Genomic DNA, 19,513 nt, shown 5'->3' with positions numbered 1-19,513 from the left:
GAGAATACTGATATACAGCAGTCGGCGACAAGCACTGAACACAATTGTGAATTGTATTTGCGTACAAAAAAATAAAGCAGGCATAATATACATAACCTGTAATTCAATACAATCAATAACCTGAATGTGCAAAATAAGGAAGATAATTAATCAACTTGAAAAGGATATAAGAAAATCAGTCAGCATCATCCATGCCAGATGATTGAGCTGTAGCCAAAGAGACCACAAAGTTCCTGGCTGCTTGAGGAAAGTCGTAGAAGTAGGCTTTCCCGTCGTGAAAAACCATCAGTTTGGCAATGTACAATAATGCAAAATGATGACCCAGCTCAAACAGGCGCTTACAAATTGGTGAGAACTCTCGCCGTTTCGTGGCAACCAGATAAGAGAAATCTTGAAATAGAAGAATTTTAGTGTCATGGTACCGGAGATCAAGATGTTTTCTGTAAGCTTCTAGCACACGAACCTTGTCCGCATAATTGAGGATTGATGACGGGTCTAGGTCTCTCTCTTGTGGACTGGCGATCAGGACCAATGCGGTGGACACGTTCAACCAAAATGGAGCCAGTATCCGAAACACAGCCCAATTTCCTGGGCAACCATTGGGAGACCAGTTTCATAAGGTCAAACGGTTTCACCAACTCCAGCAATCCTATAAGACGAACATTATTTCTTCTATTCCCGTTTTCCAAATCTTCAAGTTTGTCCTGGAGGGACATCACCAATTTATCATGCTCCGCAAGAGACGATTTAGCCGTAGCCAAGTAATCCTTCAAATCAGAAATTCTTTGTTCAGCCTCAGTGATACGATGATCATGAGCAGTCAGCTGAGTTAGGGCCGAATCCAGAGAGTCTTGCAGAGGTGCTAGCTTTTGATCACCCCAATCTAACTCTCTCTGCACGTTATACCTGCCCCCCTGCAATGCACATGGTTTTTCCCAACTGCTAATTTGCTGCTGCGATCAACTGAATTAGGCCCCATATGCACGCAGGGGAGGCAGATATAACATGTGCACAGAGTTAGATTTGGGTGTGGTGTGTTCAATCTGAAATCTAAATTGCAGTGTAATCATAAAGCAGCCAGGGTCATTCCATGAAAATGGTCTTTTTATGTAACGTTTGTTACCAGTTTTCATGACAAGCTTTGCATCAAAATTAAAGCATATCATGTATCACACAAACATTTACTTTACATAAAATATTCAAAACACATGCTCAAAAAAAATGTATTTCACATGAAATATATTTCAAAATGTAACGTTTGTTACCATGGAATGACCCGCCAGTATTTTACCCTGCACAGAAACAATATAACCCACCCAAAACTCTCTCTGCAAAGTTATATCTGCCACACCTGCACATGGTTTTGCCCAACTGCTAACAAATTTGCTGCTGCGATCAGGTTTGAATTACCCCCATGATCTGCAGGAGTCTAAAGCTAGGTGGTATCCGTTCACATGGTCGACCGTCATTAGGTCGACCACTATTGGTCGACATTGACATGGTCGACACATGAAAAGGTCGACATGAGTTTTTTTAACTTTTTTTCTTTTGGGGAACTTTTCCATACTTTACGATCCACATGGACTGCGATTGGAACGGTAATCTGTGCCGAGCGAAGCGGTAGCGGAGCGCAGGCACCATGCCCGAAGCATGGCGAGCGAAGAGAGCCATGCGAGGGGACGCGGTGCACTAATTGGGGTTCCCAGTCACTTTACGCAAAAAACGACACCCAAAAAAGTAAAAAAAAACTCATGTCGACCTTTCCATATGTCGAAATTTCATGCGTCGACCATTTTCATGTGTCGACCATGTGTCCATGTCGACCATCTCAATGTCGACCAATAGTGGTCGACCTAGTGACTATCGACCATAACATGGTCGACCATTCATACCGGAACCAAGCTAGGTACACACTGCAAAACATTTTTGCCACTGGAAGGTCTGATATCTGTGCTACGCATTGTGATTTTCTGCCACACCACAGTGAATTTACATATCTACCCACAAGCAGGATGAGGCAGTCGGGGTAAACCATAGGGAATGTGTGTGAGATTGCACACACTGCACAATATTGGGACTTTTTGGCTGGTATCTTAAGTCATGACTGACCAATAGGTAATTGAGGTAGAGCGTTTCTGGATGTTTGGCCAAAACACTCTCTTACCTACACACTATGCAGTTATACAGGCAAACCACCCGATCGTTGGCAAATCTATAGTATGGCAATTGTATATTGTGCACCTAGCTTGAGTATCCCAAAACAGTTTAGCAAGTTTCATTCCTCTTGCATAGAGTTTGCTGTCGAACAGCATATGTAGTAGTTGTGTTTTTCCTGGGCACTGCAAAAATGCTTTGTTTAAAAGTCAAGCAACGTGTTAAATTCAAATGTTTAGTTAAATTGAACAAAACACCGACCAAATCTTTCTGTATGCCAACTGAGGTTTATGAGGCAGATTGTATGTCATGTGCACGTGTGTTTGAGTGACAAAAAAATTTAGTGATGGTCATGAGGATGTCAAAGATGATGAACGTGCCGGAAGGCTTTACACATCAAAAACAAGGCAAATGTTAAGCAAGTTTTGCATCAAGATCTAACTTGAAAGAAAATTTGTTTCAGTACCAACACCTGTGCACTTACACCCCCCCTCCCCAGGCTCATTGAATCAAGTTTCTAGGTTGAAAGTTTATTTTGTACTGCAATTCAAACACAAGGCTAATTTACAAATACATGGTGTTTTTATTTTGTTAGTGCATTTAATGATGAACATATCTGAGACACGTCAGTATTTGAGAAAACATTCAAGTACCAAAAAATAATGACCCATTATAATGGCCATACACTAGGGGGCACTGTTCTATCATATCCAATGGCTGCTCTCTCCAAAGTACAGTTCTACCAATACTGAAATTTTTTATTGTTCTTCTTTTAAATGATCACATCTGCCCTGTCACTTTTACGTGGGGATTCCATTAGCCGTGAGAGATACTATATCCCAGGTTTTCCGGGAAGGAAATCTACATTTTTGCTCATACTCCATGAGAGTTATGAGCAATAGTTTCCCCCCTGTAATTAAAGGCAAAATGAGCAGCCATACCTCTTGCTTATTTGAATCTCTATATTAAGAGAAGGGATTTAAATAAAATTATCTATAAACACACACACACACACACACACACACACACACACACATCTCACTGTTTACGGAGATTACAGCTGTAACAGTCCCACGAATCTACTTGATTTTCTTATTACAAAATGATTACACCAATGAAGGGGAAACAGCATCTTAAAAACAAAAACCCCCACAACTTTCAAATGGGATTTAACAAAAACATTTTAAACATATACACAGATTTGCCAACACTTGTGAAAATAGACAAAAATAATAAATTAAATGAATGTCCCAAACTCATTCCATTAGTGTGAGATAGGTGCTTTCCAGCTCCAGAGGGCGGTTACTAGACCATTCCAAATTCATAACCGGAAATACACTAACATGTAACTGAAGTCCAGTCGGGATGCGGTCAACATCCCGCTGGATGGGATCCCGGCGGTCGAAATACCGACGCCGGAATCCCGACCGCCACAATCCAGACATACTCTCCCTCCGTGGGTGTCCACGACACCCATAGAGGGAGAAAATAATAGTGTGCCAAGCGTGGCGAGCGAAGCGAGCCCGCAAGGGGCTGCGTTCCGCTCGCCACCCCTGTCGGGATTGTGTGGTCGGGATTCCGGCGTTGGTATTTCGACCGCCGGGATCCCGTCCAGCGGGATTACGTACTGATCCCGTCCAGTCCCATCTAAAAATTTCATTTCAAGTCACTCTGAACACCTCTGTCCCAACATTGCAGACGTTCAGAAGAGAAGGGAAGTTTAATAAACAATAAAATTCCCCTGTGCCCACATTCCACAGACTTCCGAGTCAATGCTCATGAAGATCCTTGTTCTTTAATCAGATGAGTTATTGAGAAAGGCCCCGAGATTTTGGTTTATTTTCTTTTGAGAAGAGTCATTGTTCAGAATTCTTTCATGCGAGTATCACTGCAATTGAGCCGTATAATAACACGGCAAACAAGTTATGTTACTATGGAAGAACGGTGCCCAAGTACAGTTTAAGTATAAATTACAAACACTTTGGGTATACTGCCAGTGATCTCAGTCTCCATGTTGTCTATTAAAGTTATCTTGTCCTCTTTTTTGGCTTTTTGTTGGGTGGGCACTGGTGGCAGGTTTTGCAGTTGCTCCTGAAGACTTTTAAGACTTACATCAAGGTTATTGAAAGCGTGGAGCATGAAGACGCCTATTATGATGATGAGGAATCCGCAGACCGCTCCCACTGCATCCAGTGGGGACATAGACACCCATTCCTTAAAAAGGATGAGAGACGTAGCAATGACGACTGTTGTGAACAGGACGTAGTAAATTGGAAAGACCAGGGAAGTGTTGAACACGTCCAGCGATTTGTTGAGGTAGTTGACTTGGGTAACGACTGATAACACCAGGATAAGTAGGAGAATCCAAGGTAGAGGGTTCTGGACAACAGGCAGGCCAGCGATTAGGCCCTTTATGGCGATGCCCAAACCTTTCACGGAAGACACAGAAAAGGCACCCAAGAGGGAACAAATTGCCAGGTCCACAAGAATATTTGTGTGTCCAAAACGGGGTGAAAGAATGAAGATTAGGACTAAGCAGCAGATTAGCAGCAGAATAATGTAGATGATGAAGCCTGTGAAATAAACAAAAACATGTTTTACTTTTGAAAATATAGACATTTAACTGAAATAAAAATACTTTATGCAGACGCTTTTATCAAAAGGTTCACTTACAGCCCTGGGGTCATTGGTACGAGTCCCACAAGGGCATTGTGTGTGGAATTTATGTGTATGTATGCATTTTCCACAGGAGCTCCAGTTTCCTTCCACAATCATACTGGCAGCGTAACTGCAATGTGCCCTAATGTGTATCTGCATGGTAAGGAATATTGGTAGACAAATAGATACCGTAAACAGGAATGCAACACGGTGCAAGCATAAGACAACACCAGGACATACAAAGGTAGCGTGATATTCAACATGTAGGGGACTCTGCTCCTGAGAACTTATGTTTATGGGGAGAGATTAGAGATATATAATTTGTATTATCATCTCAAGGATAGAGGGCTGGGGTTATTCTCAGACTTTGTATACAAGTTGAAAGACTTAATTTAATCAATTTGTCCATCCTATATTAGGGCCTTATTCACTATATAACATATATAGTCTGGTTCTCAAACTCGGTCCTCAGGACCCCAAACAGTGCATGTTTTCCAGGTCACTCAGCAGGAGTACAGGTGTATTCATTACATTACATTTTAAAAGATCTACATATGCAGTAGGATGTAATGGAACCCAAGGTCGCCAGAGGTGCATCCCGCACCTTGTAAGGGTCTTGTAAGGGTTTGCCTCTTTAAAACAACGTCCGAGTTCAGGCGGCATTACATCCGGCCCATGGTGCTAATTATTTCACTTGTGATTGTCTAGAAAACACATCTGTTTGAGATCCTGAGGAGGACAGAGTTTGAGAACTTATGGCTTAAAGCACAGATTCTCAAACTCGGTCCTCAGGACTCCACACGATGCATGTTTTCCAGGTCTCCTCACAGAACACTAGTGAAATAATTAGCTCCACCCGCGGATCTTTTAAAAATGGGTCAGTGAGTAATGACCACCTGTGCACCTGCTAGGTGACCTGGAAAACGTGAACTGTGTGGGGTCCTGAGGACCGAGTTTGAGAACCACTGGTCTAAAGTCATGTATTTACATTAATGCAGGAAATGGTCATCAAGCATGTGCAATTTACTTAATCATAGCAGGTATCATGGCATGGCGCATGTGAACTCTGCATTTGTACAACATAAATGACATGTACAAAACAGTTGGGAAATCACACTGAACATCCCCTCCCACCCCCACATTAAAAAAAAAAAAAAAGGAAGGAGGAGGAGAAGGAGGACAGATGGTTACATTTTAATACAAGTTTGTACGAAGTTGGATAAAAACACGACACTCCCATCTGCAAGTTCAAACACATCTTGCCCACATACATGAAAATCCTGGCGTTTTTTTTGCAAGTGAATGAGCATCAATCTGGGATTTTTGTATGTCTAAATTGCAAACTACCCGGGACTTCATCCCGGCTTCTTGACCCTGCTCTTTACCAGTGTTGGGCTGAGACCCAGGATTTTGCCAGCTTGCTAGAGTAGGCAATTTCCCTGGTCACAAGTGTGAAAGGGGTATAATACAACACCTCAACATGCACGCCACACCGTGATGATTTCATTCAACGCATTTTCTGTTTCGGTTTTGGTTTTTTTGGGCGGGGGTTTAATTTGAGAAAATGGCATTTCTTTTGCCCACATTTTCTAATTTAAAACACTCTATATACATCATTATTAATTGGGAGGGACGTCCCAGAGGTACTGAACTAGGTCCTATCATGTGTACATTAAAATAAAGATTTTTCTCTGCTTTTCACCTAGTCTGAAGCATATTAACGTAATGCAAATTTCCAATTGAATAACAAAAAGTTGCATCCGAGGTCACAGCCACTGCTTTTACCTGTGGCAAGAAGTTGTGCGGCCTTACTGGCAACCAAATTAATCTGTCCCTTTATCTTCAGGCATATGTTTATTCCTTGAACAAAAATACCTTAAATGTATGAATTGGTTCAAAAGAAAGCACTGGGTTGCATACATCAGTACTTCATTCCAGCAGAATGAATTTTGGCATGGACACCAGCACTTTGTTTCATGTGCTACAATAACGAAAAAGATCCTCCACTAAGTTCACAGGGTTTTGGTTTTTTTTGCTTCTGCGGTGGAATCTACTGTAGGTTTGCAAAAATGTTTTGAGGTATGTAGAAATAGTCAAATTATAAATTATGGACCACCATGGTAGTCAAATCCATCTGCCCACAAATAAAGAGGAGATTGTGGGTATTCTGTTCCCTTTGTGCCCTGATGAGCTTTCATACCTGCATCTTTTAACTTTGAAGTCATGTCTTCTAGAGTGTTCACTTCTTGCTCCTCGGGGGAGTGGATTACCAGGACAGTGCTCCCTAAGACACTGAGAGCGCAACCTAACTTCCCCAAGATGTTTAAGCGCTCCCCCAGCAGATAAGAGGACATCACAGCACTGCGTGAGAGAACAGAAATCATTTCCATGGTTTTAATTCTTGTTTTACCAAATGTACAACAAACTTCATTATGTACTGTATAAGAAATACTGTAGTCAACACAATAGACTTCTTGTTTCATGAGATATATGCCAAACGGTGTCCAAGCAGAGGAACAGGTACAGACAGGCAGCTTAGGTTCTACAATAGGTGCCGAAGATGGAAATGGAACTTCACAATTGGATAGTTACACCTTTCCCTGTCAGCATGGGTTAGTGGTGTGATCAAAACACAAACAAACAGTAGCAGCGCTAATTAAATTAATAATATATGAAGGATTGAGTAATAAAAATTCTATTTATTAAAATGGCAATCTATAGCCACAATTGAACAACATATGTACACAGCTCATGCAATCAATAATTAAAATGGGTCTCAACTTAAAATTGCCTCTGATAAACAATCCGTTCCTATTTGGTGAACTGGATAAGCAGATGGTATGATTTAGATGAAAAATAGACTGACTGCGCAGTCTTAGCCTGAAAAAGCTGTAGTGCTTACAGCGAAACGCGTCAGGAATCTTTTGGGTCATCATCTGCCACTTCATACTTGCTTAAATCCGGACCAGAACTGGACGTTTATTGCTGCAGACAGATTGTGGAAACGACCTCCAACACCAAACAAATTACCACCATAAGGAGATGGACACCGCAAAATACTGAGGAACCCGTTTGGACGTTTATACACACCAAAGATTTCCAAGGGACTACACCTCTAGCGGCACTGGTAAAGTTGGAAGGCTAAGACTGCCAGTCAGTCTATTTTTCATCTAAATCATACCATCTGCTTATCCAGTTTACCAAATAGGAACGGATTGTTTATCAGAGGCAATTTTAAGTTGAGACCCATTTTAATTATTGATTGCATGAGCTGTGTACATATGTTGTTCAATTGTGGCTATAGATTGCCATTTTAATAAATAGAATTTTTATTACTCAATCCTTTATATGTTATTAATTTAATTAGCGCTGCTACTGTTTGTTTGTGTTTTGATGTCTAATTGGGTTTGACTACCCCACCATAATTAGCAGCTGCATTAGAGGTGCGGCAACCTACAGCGCCCGATCTTCTACCTATTGGTATATATCTTTTTGGCGTTAGTGGTGTGATATCTGAATAGTGATGAACTGCAGCAAGGGCAACAATTTATTTTAAACGTAGTCAACTTTAAGCTGGGTACACATTAGATATCGCACGATACGTTGTTTTGACGCAGACCGAAACGATCTACAGTATTGGTCATATCATCTAGTGTGTAAGCGTGATCATGCATTCCTGCAGGTAGATTGCTGGGTCGGGCGTGCTGCACGTCCAGTGGGATAATCCTGGCGATGACGACATGCATCCTAAATGTGGTCCCGCAATATATCATTCAGTGTGGACAGCAAGGTCGTTGGCTCCATCATGCCGTTGGCCAGGGTAAACATTGTGTAATGTGCATCAGCCTTAGGCGGATCATGGATACACACTAGATATGGCCATTATATCGTTCCAATCTGCATCAGGGCAATACATCATCTAATGTGTACCCAGCTTTAGTGTTTGTCAGGCTATGCTGCAGGAGACCATCTTATAGACAAGCAAGGAACCACATGGCCTGCTTACAAGATTCGGACACATGGGTCAAACACGTCTGATATTTGGTGGCGGTGTTGAAGGATCAGATAAGAAGAAGGAAAGCCCACACACCATTGGGTCGTTACATGATCTGTAAGCATACAGGGGTGGGAGGGGGAATACTATTTAGCTAAGGGGAGATTTATCAAATCTTGGAGAGAGCTATAGTACTAACCAATCGGCTGCTGTCATTTTATACGCTTTGCTAGAAAAATGACAGAAGCGGATTGGTTAGTACTTTGTGGTTGATGTATGTAGCAGTGAAGAAGTGGACCAGTGGAAAAGTTGTCCATGGCAACCAAGCATCTGCAAGATATCAGTCAAGTACATTCTATAGAACGATAGTTGCTATGAGCAACTTCTCCACCGCTTGATACATCAACCCCTTTTTCTCTCTCCACAATTTGATAAATCTCTCCCCAAATGTTTTGGACCTGCCTGGTTAGATCACATCAGGACCAATCTAGTCTAAAAATTATCAATTAAACAGATTTCTAGAATGGGAGAAATATTAAACCAGTGCACCAATCAGGAGTTTGCAATGATATCACATGACAACCACTATATGCTAGTTCTCTATTAAATAACAAAAAAACACACACAAAAAAAACCTTTGGGATTAGTTATACTAGTGGTTCTCAACAGGTCATGTTTTCAGGATTTATATCTGTGGAAACAGGTGGGTTAATCACTGACCCAGCCGGGTAGATCAACTCACCCTTGAGCGATCAAAAAAAAATCCGGAAAACATGACCTGTTGAGGGTACCTTGAGGACTAATGAGCCATACAGTTGGTCAGTAGGAGAACAGTCATTATACATTACATGTAGGACGCTACCTGATCAGGACACTGAGAGCCCCCAGCGGAGTGACGATGGTAGCTGGTGCGAATGCATAGGCAGCAAAATTTGCAGCTTCTCCACCTCCCACTGTAATTAGATGATAAAATGAACTTAAAATCAAGGCAGGGATGCAAAAGGATAAAGTAAGCCGAAGCACTGAACACTTGTCTATAATAAACACAGAAGTGTGCCCAATATAAGCCAGCAACGTTAGAAATATCGCACTATAGTAGGGTTTTGGCATATTTAGCTTACTTGTTAGAAGACCAGCCCACCACAACCAGTCCGTCAGGTAGCCATGTCCACCAGCACCTAGAAGGAAGAGAATAACCAGGTGACACAAATGAAACAACGGGATTGTCAAATTATACAGCAAAGGACGGGTAGGCAACGTGTGCCACGCCAGCTGCTGTGGAACTACCAATCTCAGCATGCCCAGCCAAAGTTGTGCTTGTAGGGTATGCTAAATGTCAGGTACGGCATGCTGGTATGTGTTGTTCCATTGCCGCTGGATAACTGGACATTTTCTATCCTAACATGGATTTATATATTCCGAACAATAAATGGAGGAATATTAATCTAGAATTCCCACTTTCCCTGCAGCACTAATGCAGTCAAGCGTTGGGGTTATGGATACTTCTGTAAATGGGTGAGGGATCAAACAGTGTGTATAGTATTTTGCCATTATTTGTATATTCAATTTGTCATACGACAGCGTACATGCTATATGAGCATCACAGATCCACACAAGCCGCCCAACCCAAAAATAGACAAACCTGTCCATACAAGTTCTATCATTAATAGTCTATTTCCATGTTCCATAGGATTGACTTCACACAATGTTCTTCCTAGAATAGGACATGATCTGCCAGTTCAATCATACCTGCACGTGTCCTTCCCTGCCCAGACAGACGTAGGAGTCCTTTCTTCTTGAGTATAACACTGCTGCCAATGAGTATACTGGAAAACACAGCCAGGGCCAAACCAATAAGGAAATTATAATTGGTCTTTGGTGTGGAGGACCAGCTTGTATCGGGAGTCAAATTGTAGTAGACAGAGCTATCCAGATCAGCCTCATTCAATATCCGGCAGATCACCTGGCGAGAAGGGCAGGTTAGGGTAACCAGGGTGCCTGCAGAGAAAGACAATGGTGTTAGTCCATGGTGAGAGGGGGAGGGGTGAAGAGCTGTAAATCAGAAAGTAATAAAAGTCACAGAACTTATAAATCATTTGGGTGTGCAGTGTGGAACACAACAAACCTCAGGATTTCCCCTCATATCTTATGCCCAACTAAAATCAGTACAGGTGGGAGGCATCAGTGTCGGACTGGGGCATAAAGAGCCCACCGGGGGAATGCAGTGGTAGGGGCCCATGTTTAGTGGTGCGGCCATCCACCACAGAGGTTTGACTAATGATTAGAGTGCATACCCTGGAAATTTTATAAACTATATATCCCCTTATTTATCAACGAGTGATAAATTTCACTGTGAGTGATAAATTGCACCAGCCAATCAGCTCCTAAATTCCGTGTCACAGGCCGAGTTTGAAAAAATAGGATTTTAATACCTACCGGTAAATCCTTTTCTCTTAGTCCGTAGAGGATGCTAGGGACACCATAAGAACCATGGGGTATAGACGGGATCCGCAGGAGACATGGGCACTTTAAGACTTTGAAAGGGGTGTGAACTGGCTCCTCCCTCTATGCCCCTCCTCCAGACTCCAGTTATAGGAACTGTGCCCAGGGAGACGGACATTTTGAGGAAAAGGATTTATTGTTAACTAAGGTGAGACACATGCCAGCTCACACCTCAAACACGCCGTACGACATGGCATTTAACAGAACTCCAGTCAACGGCATGAACAACGTCAGCAACAGGCTGACTATAACATAACACAACCCGTGCGTAAACATAACTAATAACTGCAGATAGAGTCAGCACTGGGACGGGCGCCCAGCATCCTCTACAGACAGAGAAAAGGATTTACCGGTAGGTATTAAAATCCTATTTTCTCATACGTCCTAGAGGATGCTGGGGACACCATAAGAACCATGGGGTTTATACCAAAGCTCTAGAACGGGCGGGAGAGTGCGGATGACTCTGCAGCACCGATTGACCAAACACGAGGTCCTCATCAGCCAGGGTATCAAACTTGTAAAATTTCTCAAAAGTGTTTGAACCCGACCAAGTAGCTGCTCGGCAGAGTTGTAATGCCGAGACCCCCCGGGCAGCCGCCCAGGATGAGCCCACCTTCCTGGTAGAATGGGCCTTCACTGATTTTGGTAACGGCAATCCAGCCGTAGAATGAGCATGCTGAATCGTATTACAGATCCAGAGTGCAATAGTGTGCTTGGAAGCAGGCATCCCAATCTTGTTGGCAGCATACAGGACAAACAGAGCTTCCGTTTTCCTAAGTTGAGCCGTTCTGGTGACATAAATCTTTAAGGCCCTGACAACAATCGAGAGATTTTGACTCCGAAGGCGTCAGTAGCCACCGGTACCACAATAGGCTGGTTCATGTGGAACGATGAAACCACCTTCGGCAGAAATTGTTGACGAGTACTCAACTCCGCTCTATCTTCATGGAAGATTAAATAAGGACTCTTGTGAGACAAAGCCGCTAACTCAAGACACCCGCCTTGCGGATGCTAAGGCCAATAGCATGACTACTTTCCAAGTGAGAAATTTGAACTCTACCTTCTGTAAAGGTTCAAACCAATGTGATTGAAGGAAATGCAACACCACGTTAAGATCCCATGGTGCAACTGGGGGCACAAATGGAGGTTGGATGTGCAAAACTCCTTTCACGAAAGTCTGAACTTCTGGAAGGGAGGCCAATTGTTTTTGAAAGAAAACTGATAAGGTCAAAATTTGTACTTTAATCGAGCCTAACTTTAGGCCCGCATCCACACCTGCTTGCAGGAAATGGAGAAAACGCCCTAGCTGAAATTCTTCCGTAGGAGCCTTCTTGATTCACACCAAGACACACATTTTCTCCAAATACGGTGATAATGTTTAGACGTTACTCCTTTTCTAGCCTGAAGAAGTGTGGGAATGACTTCACTGGGAATACCCTTTCTGGCTAGGATCCGGCGTTCAACTGCCAAGCCGTCAAACGTAGCCGCGGTAAGTCGCGATACACGCACGGCCCTGCTGTAACAGCTCCTCTCGTAGAGGAAGAGGCCAGGGATCTCTTATGATTAATTCCTGAAGATCTGGATACCAAGCCCTCCTTGGCCAGTCCAGAACAATGAGGATCGCCTGAACCTTTGTTCTTCTTATGATCTTTAGCAACTTTGGGATGAGCGGAAGCGGAGGGAACACATACACCGACTGAACCACCCATGGTGTTACCAGCGTGTCCACTGCTATTGCTGGAGGGTCCCTCGACCTGGAACAATATCTCTGAAGTTTCTTGTTGAGGCGAGACGCCATCATGTCTATTTGAGGAATTCCCCAAAGACTTGTCACTTCTGTGAAGACCTCTTGATAAAGACCCCACTCTCCTGGATAGAGATTGTGTCTGCTGAGGAAGTCTGCCTCCCAGTTGTCCACTCCTGGAATGAAGATCGCTGACAGAGCGCTTGTATGTCTTTCCGCCCAGCGGAGAACTTTTGTGTGCCATTGCCGCCCTGCTCTTTGTTCCGCCCTGGCAGTTTGTGCGCGCTACTGCTGTCATATTGTCCGACTGTATTAGGACGGGCAGGTTGCGAAGAAGACGTTCCGCTTTAAGGAGGCCGTTGTAAATGGCCCTTAACTCCAGGACGTTTATGTGTAGACAAACTTCCTGGCTTGACCATTTTCCCTGGAAGGTTTCCCCCTGTGTGACTGCTCCCCAGCCTCGGAGACTCGCATCCGTGGTTACTTGGATCCAGTCCTGGATCCCGAACCTGCGTCCCTCTAGGAGGTGAGAGCTGTGCAGCCACCACAGGAGTGAGATTCTGGTCTCGGAGGACAGGATTATTTTCCAGTGCATGTGCAGATGGGATCCGGACCACTTGTCAAATAGGTCCCACTGAAACACTCTGGCATGGAATCTGCCAAACTGAATGGCCTCGTAGGCGGCCACCATCTTCCCCAGCAATCAAGTGCATTGATGAATTGATACTCTCGCTGGTATCAGAATTTGTTTGACCAAACTCTGAATTTCCAGAGCCTTATCTTCTGGAAGAAAAACTCTGTAATTCCGTGTCCAGAATCATTCCCAAAAACAACAACCGCTTCGTTGGATTCAACTGTAACTTCGGCAAGTTTAGGAGCCAACCATGTTGTTGCAGAACTATCAGGGAGAGCGCAATGTCCTGCTCCAGCTTGTCTTTGGATCTCGCCTTTATCAGGAAATTGTCCAGGTAAGGGATAATTGTGACTCCTTGCTTGCGAAGGAGAACCATCATTTCCGCCATTACCTTGGTGAAAATCCTCAGAGCTGTGGACAGACCAAACGGCAACGACTGAAATTGGTAATGACAATCCTGAATAGCAAAACCTCAGGTAAGCCTGATGCAGAGGATATATGGGAACGTGTAAGTAGGCATCCTTTATGTTGACCAACACCATAAAATCCCCTTCCTCCAGACTGGAGATCACTGCTCGGATAGATTCCATCTTGAATTTGAATTTTCTTAGGTTAAGATTGAGGGATTTTAGGTTCAGAATTGGTCTGACCAAGCCGTCCGGTTTTGGGACCACAAACAGGCTTGAATAAAAGCCTTCTCCCTGTTGTGACGGGGGAACCCCGTCAATGACTTGATTCAGACACAACTTTTGTATTGCATCGCATACTACCTCCCTGTTCGGAAGAGAAGCTGGTAAGGCTGATTTGAAAAAACGTCGAGGGGGAACGTCTTAAAACTCCAGTTTGTACCCCTGGGACACTATTTCTAAAATCCATGGGTCTAGGGCCGAACGAGCCCAGAATTGACTGAAGAGCTTGAGACGTGCCCCCACCGGTGCGGACTCCCGCAGAGGAGCCCCAGAGTCATGCGGTGGATTTGGCAGAAGCCGGGCAGGACTTCTGCTCCTGGGAACCTGCCACGGCCGGAGATCTTTTACCTTTTCCTCTATTGGCAAGGAATTAATAACCTCGGCCTTCTTTGTATTTATTTGGTCAAAAGGACTGCATCTAAAAGTGGTGAGCTTTCTTTTGTTGTGGAGGAACATAAGGCAAAAATGACGACTTACCCGCGGTAGCCGTAGATACCAAATCAGCGAGACCGTCACTAAACAAGACACTACCTTTATATGGAAAAGACTCCATAGCTTTCTTAGAGTAAGCATCAGCATTTTGAACCCAAAATGCCAATACCTCTCGCCGCTTCCTTTAGGTAAGCTGCAGCGTCCTTGATATAACCCAGCGTTAAAAGGAAGCTATCCCTATCTAGGGTATCTATATCAGATGACAAGTTATCTGCCCACTTTTCGATAGCACTACTCACCCACCCAGATGGAATGGTTTGTCCGAGCAGTGTACCTGTGGTGACGTAAATGGATTTTAACGTATTTTCCAGTCTACGATCCGCAGGATCCTTAAGGGCAGCCGTGTCAGGAGACTGTAAAGCCACCTTTTTAGACAATCGTGATAGAGCCTTGTCCATAATGGGGGGTGACTCCCACTTTTCTCTATCCCCAGAGGGGAACGGATATGCCACCTGAATCCTTTTGGGAATCAGAAACTTTTTGTCAGGATTTTCCCACATTTTTTCAAAAAGAGTATTCACTTCATGAGAGGGAGCAAATGTTACCTCAGGTTTCTTTCCCTTATACATACAGACCCTAGTATCAGGAACAGCCGGATCCTCAGTGATATGTAACACGTCTTTTATCGCCACAATCATGTACTGAATGTTCTTCGCCAATTTTGGGTCTAATCTGGTATCACTATAGTCGACACTGGAGTCGGTGTCCGTGTCGGAATCTGTGTCTGCCAACTGAGCAAACGAACGTTTATGTGCCCCCGAGGGGGTCTGGACCTGTGATAACACATCCTCCACAGATCCATGCCTGGTTCTGCGATTCAGATTTATCTAATATCTTATTAATAAGAGCCACATTAGCATTCAAGGCATGCAACACATTTACCCAATCAGGAGTCGGTGGTGCCGACAGGGTCACTCCCACAGCCGTTTCTGTCCCTAACACAGTCTCCTCCTGGGAAGAGCACTCAGCCTCAGACATGCCGACACACCTGTACCGACACCCACAGACACACTGGGCAAATAGGGGACAGACCCACAGTAAAGCCCGTCAGAGAAACACAGAGGGGGTTTGCCAGCTCACAACCCAGCGCTCAACCCCGGATCTGAAACGTTAATATAAAGCCTCAGACCTGTAGCGCTTGTATAATCACTTATATTTGCACTAAATTAACTGTGCCCCCCCCCCCCCCCCTCGTGCACCCTGTTACTTGTACAGCAGTGTTGAGGAAGGACCAGCGTCTCTGAAGCTCTGAACAGAAAATGTCGCTGATGAGAGCTGTGAGGGCTAAGCCCTGCCCCCTTAATGGTGCACTTCAGCCCCGGTATTTTTTAAGATACAAGATCCACCCCCACGCCCTGCACCCTGTAGTGCCGCTGTGTGTGGGAGCATGGCGCACAGCGCGATCGCTGTGCGGTACCTCAGAAGCCGTCACTGAAGTCTTCTATCTTCTTCTACTCACCTGTCTTCTGGCTCTGCAAGGGGGGTGATGGCGGGCTCTGGGAATGAACTCCTAGGCCTACCTAGTGTTCCAAACCCTCAGGAGCTAATGGTGTCCTGTAGCCAAGAAGCAGAGCCTTTAAACTCATTAGAAGTAGGTCTGACTTCTCTCCCCTAAGTCCCACGATGCAGGGAGACTGTTACCAGCAGTGCTCCCTGAAAATAAAAAACCTAACATAAAGGGGGAGATTCAAATGTTTGAAAAGTCAGTTGGGAGTCTGTTTTTTCCTATCTAATAGACAGGAAAAAACAGACGCCCAACTGACTTTTCAAACATTTGAATTTCACCCAAAGTCTTTTCAGAGAAACTCAGTAGTGCTCCTCTAAGTGCATCCAGTCTGCCTGGGCACAATTCTAAAACTGGAGTCTGGAGGAGGGACATAGAGGGATGAGCCAGTTCACACCCCTTTCAAAGTCTTAAAGTGCCCATGTCTCCTGTGGATCCAGTCTATACCCCATGGTTCTTATGGTGTCCCCAGCATCCTTTAGGACAGGCATTCCCAACCGCGGTCCTCAAGGCATACCAACAGTGCAGGTTTTAGTGATATCCAGGCTTCAGCACAGATAGTTAAGTCAAAATAACTGAGGTACTAATTAAGTCACCTGTGTTCAAGCCTGGATATCACTAAAACCAGGACTGTTAGTGTGCCTTGAGGACCGTGGTTGGGAAACACTGCTCTAGGACGTATGAGAAATGACAGTTAGGAGCGGATTAGGTGGTGCAATTTATCACCCACAGTGAAATGTATCACTCATAAATAAGGGCAATAGTATATACTGCTAGTGCATGCATGATCATGTTGTAGATTAATAACAGCAATGCACTGTAGTGAATACACCATAGTCCTGTGCAGCATAAGATAATATATGTATAATTCAAGTGCACTGTCTAAAACCGGATCCCTAGAGGAAATGGTGGGCCCTTAGGGGGCAGAGCCCACCGGGGGTGAGGGTCCTTTGTACCCCTACAGGCCAGTCTGATCCTGGGAGGCATGGCTTTATGCAGTGCAGTTTCTTGCGGTGGGTGAGCCGTGCAACCGCAAGGGGCGCCCGCCGCGGCACTTCTTGAGCACTAAATCCCCCCTCCCCTCTCCTCCCGAGTGCCCAGCCCGGGGGGCGGGGTTTCGCGGAATGACGCGTTTGCATCGTGACGTCACGATGCAATCGCGTCATTCTGCGAAACCCCGCCCCCCAAGCTGGGCACTCAGGAGGAGGGAGAAGGGGGAGCCAAGCCGGCCGGCGCTGCGCAGACGAGAGAGAGGCGGCTGAAGAGCGGGAAGAACCGCTTCAAATGTAAGTCAGCCCCTCTACCTCTCTATCCCTCCCCCCCCCCACCTGCTGTACTGTGTAGAATGGGGACTATTGCCTGCCGGAATGTGTAAAATGGGGACTATTGCCTGCCGGAATGTGTAAAATGGGGACTATTGCCTGCCGGAATGTGTAAAATGGGGACTATTGCCTGCCGCAATGTGTAAAATGGGGACTATTGCCTGCCGCAATGTGTAAAATGGGGACTATTGCCTGCCGCAATGTGTAAAATGGGGACTATTGCCTGCCGCAATGTGTAAAATGGGGACTATTGCCTGCCGCAATGTGTAAAATGGGGGCACGTGACTGCCGCAATGTGTAAAATGGGGGCACGTGACTGCCGCAATGTGTAAAATGGGGGCACGTGACTGCCGCAATGTGTAAAATGGGGGCACGTGCCTGCCGCAATGTGTAAAATGGGGGCACGTGCCTGCCGCAATGTGTAAAATGGGGACACGTGCCTGCCGCAATGTGTAAAATGGGGACACGTGCCTGCCGCAATGTGTAAAATGGGGACACTTGCCTGCCGCAATGTGTAAAATGGGGACACTTGCCTGCCGCAATGTGTAAAATGGGGACACTTGCCTGCCGCAATGTGTAAAATGGGGACACTTGCCTGCCGCAATGTGTAAAATGGGGACACTTGCCTGCCGCAATGTGTAAAATGGGGACACTTGCCTGCCGCAATGTGTAAAATGGGGACACTTGCCTGCCGCAATGTGTAAAATGGGGACACTTGCCTGCCGCAATGTGTAAAATGGGGACACTTGCCTGCCGCAATGTGTAAAATGGGGACACTTGCCTGCCGCAATGTGTAAAATGGGGACACTTGCCTGCCGCAATGTGTAAAATGGGGACACTTGCCTGCCGCAATGTGTAAAATGGGGACACTTGCCTGCCGCAATGTGTAAAATGGGGACACTTGCCTGCCGCGCTGTGTAAAATGGGGACACTTGCCTGCCGCGCTGTGTAAAATGGGGACACTTGCCTGCCGCGCTGTGTAAAATGGGGACACTTGCCTACCGCGCTGTGTAAAATGGGGACACTTGCCTACCGCGCTGTGTAAAATGGGGACACTTGCCTACCGCGCTGTGTAAAATGGGGACACTTGCCTACCGCGCTGTGTAAAATGGGGACACTTGCCTACCGCGCTGTGTAAAATGGGGACACTTGCCTACCGCGCTGTGTAAAATGGGGACACTTGCCTACCGCGCTGTGTAAAATGGGGACACTTGCCTACCGCGCTGTGTAAAATGGGGACACTTGCCTACCGCGCTGTGTAAAATGGGGACACTTGCCTACCGTGCTGTGTAAAATGGGGACACTTGCCTACCGTGCTGTGTAAAATGGGGACACTTGCCTACCGTGCTGTGTAAAATGGGGACACTTGCCTACCGTGCTGTGTAAAATGGGGACACTTGCCTACCGTGCTGTGTAAAATGGGGACACTTGCCTACCGTGCTGTGTAAAATGGGGACACTTGCCTACCGTGCTGTGTAAAATGGGGACACTTGCCTGCCGTGCTGTGTAAAATGGGGACACTTGCCTGCCGTGCTGTGTAAAATGGGGACACTTGCCTGCCGTGCTGTGTAAAATGGGGACACTTGCCTGCCGTGCTGTGTAAAATGGGGACACTTGCCTGCCGTGCTGTGTAAAATGGGGACACTTGCCTGCCGTGCTGTGTAAAATGGGGACACTTGCCTGCCGTGCTGTGTAAAATTAGGACTTTTGTTTTCTTTCTTATCCTGTGGTGGCCGTGATGATGAGATCAGATGAGACCACGCCCATCTTAAAGCCACGCCCATTTTAATGAGGCCACACACCCTTTCCGGGAGCGCGCG

At 45.3% G+C, this 19,513-nt stretch overlaps 1 protein-coding gene across 5 annotated transcripts in view; it reads right to left on the bottom strand.

Annotated features, from left to right (window-relative positions):
* Positions 1 to 3,755: 3,755 nt before the first annotated feature.
* Positions 3,756 to 19,513, bottom strand: part of NIPAL4 (NIPA like domain containing 4) — a 36,830-nt gene continuing 21,072 nt past the window's right edge. For all 5 annotated transcript variants that reach the window (XM_063928380.1, XM_063928381.1, XM_063928379.1 and 2 more), the window contains 5 exons: positions 10,556 to 10,804; positions 9,928 to 9,984; positions 9,669 to 9,759; positions 7,013 to 7,173; positions 3,756 to 4,727 (listed from right to left, as the gene is read on the bottom strand). In XM_063928380.1, coding sequence (XP_063784450.1) covers positions 4,114 to 4,727; positions 7,013 to 7,173; positions 9,669 to 9,759; positions 9,928 to 9,984; positions 10,556 to 10,804 — 1,172 coding nt within the window. In that variant the 3' untranslated portion in view covers positions 3,756 to 4,113. The remainder of the gene's footprint in view (positions 4,728 to 7,012; positions 7,174 to 9,668; positions 9,760 to 9,927; positions 9,985 to 10,555; positions 10,805 to 19,513) is intronic.

Source organism: Pseudophryne corroboree, chromosome 6, assembly GCF_028390025.1.
Source record: "Pseudophryne corroboree isolate aPseCor3 chromosome 6, aPseCor3.hap2, whole genome shotgun sequence".
In the NCBI taxonomy this organism is placed as follows: Eukaryota; Metazoa; Chordata; class Amphibia; order Anura; family Myobatrachidae; genus Pseudophryne; species Pseudophryne corroboree.
The sequence above is the reverse complement of the archived record's forward strand: the minus strand, read 5'-3'. Positions and strand labels throughout refer to the sequence as shown.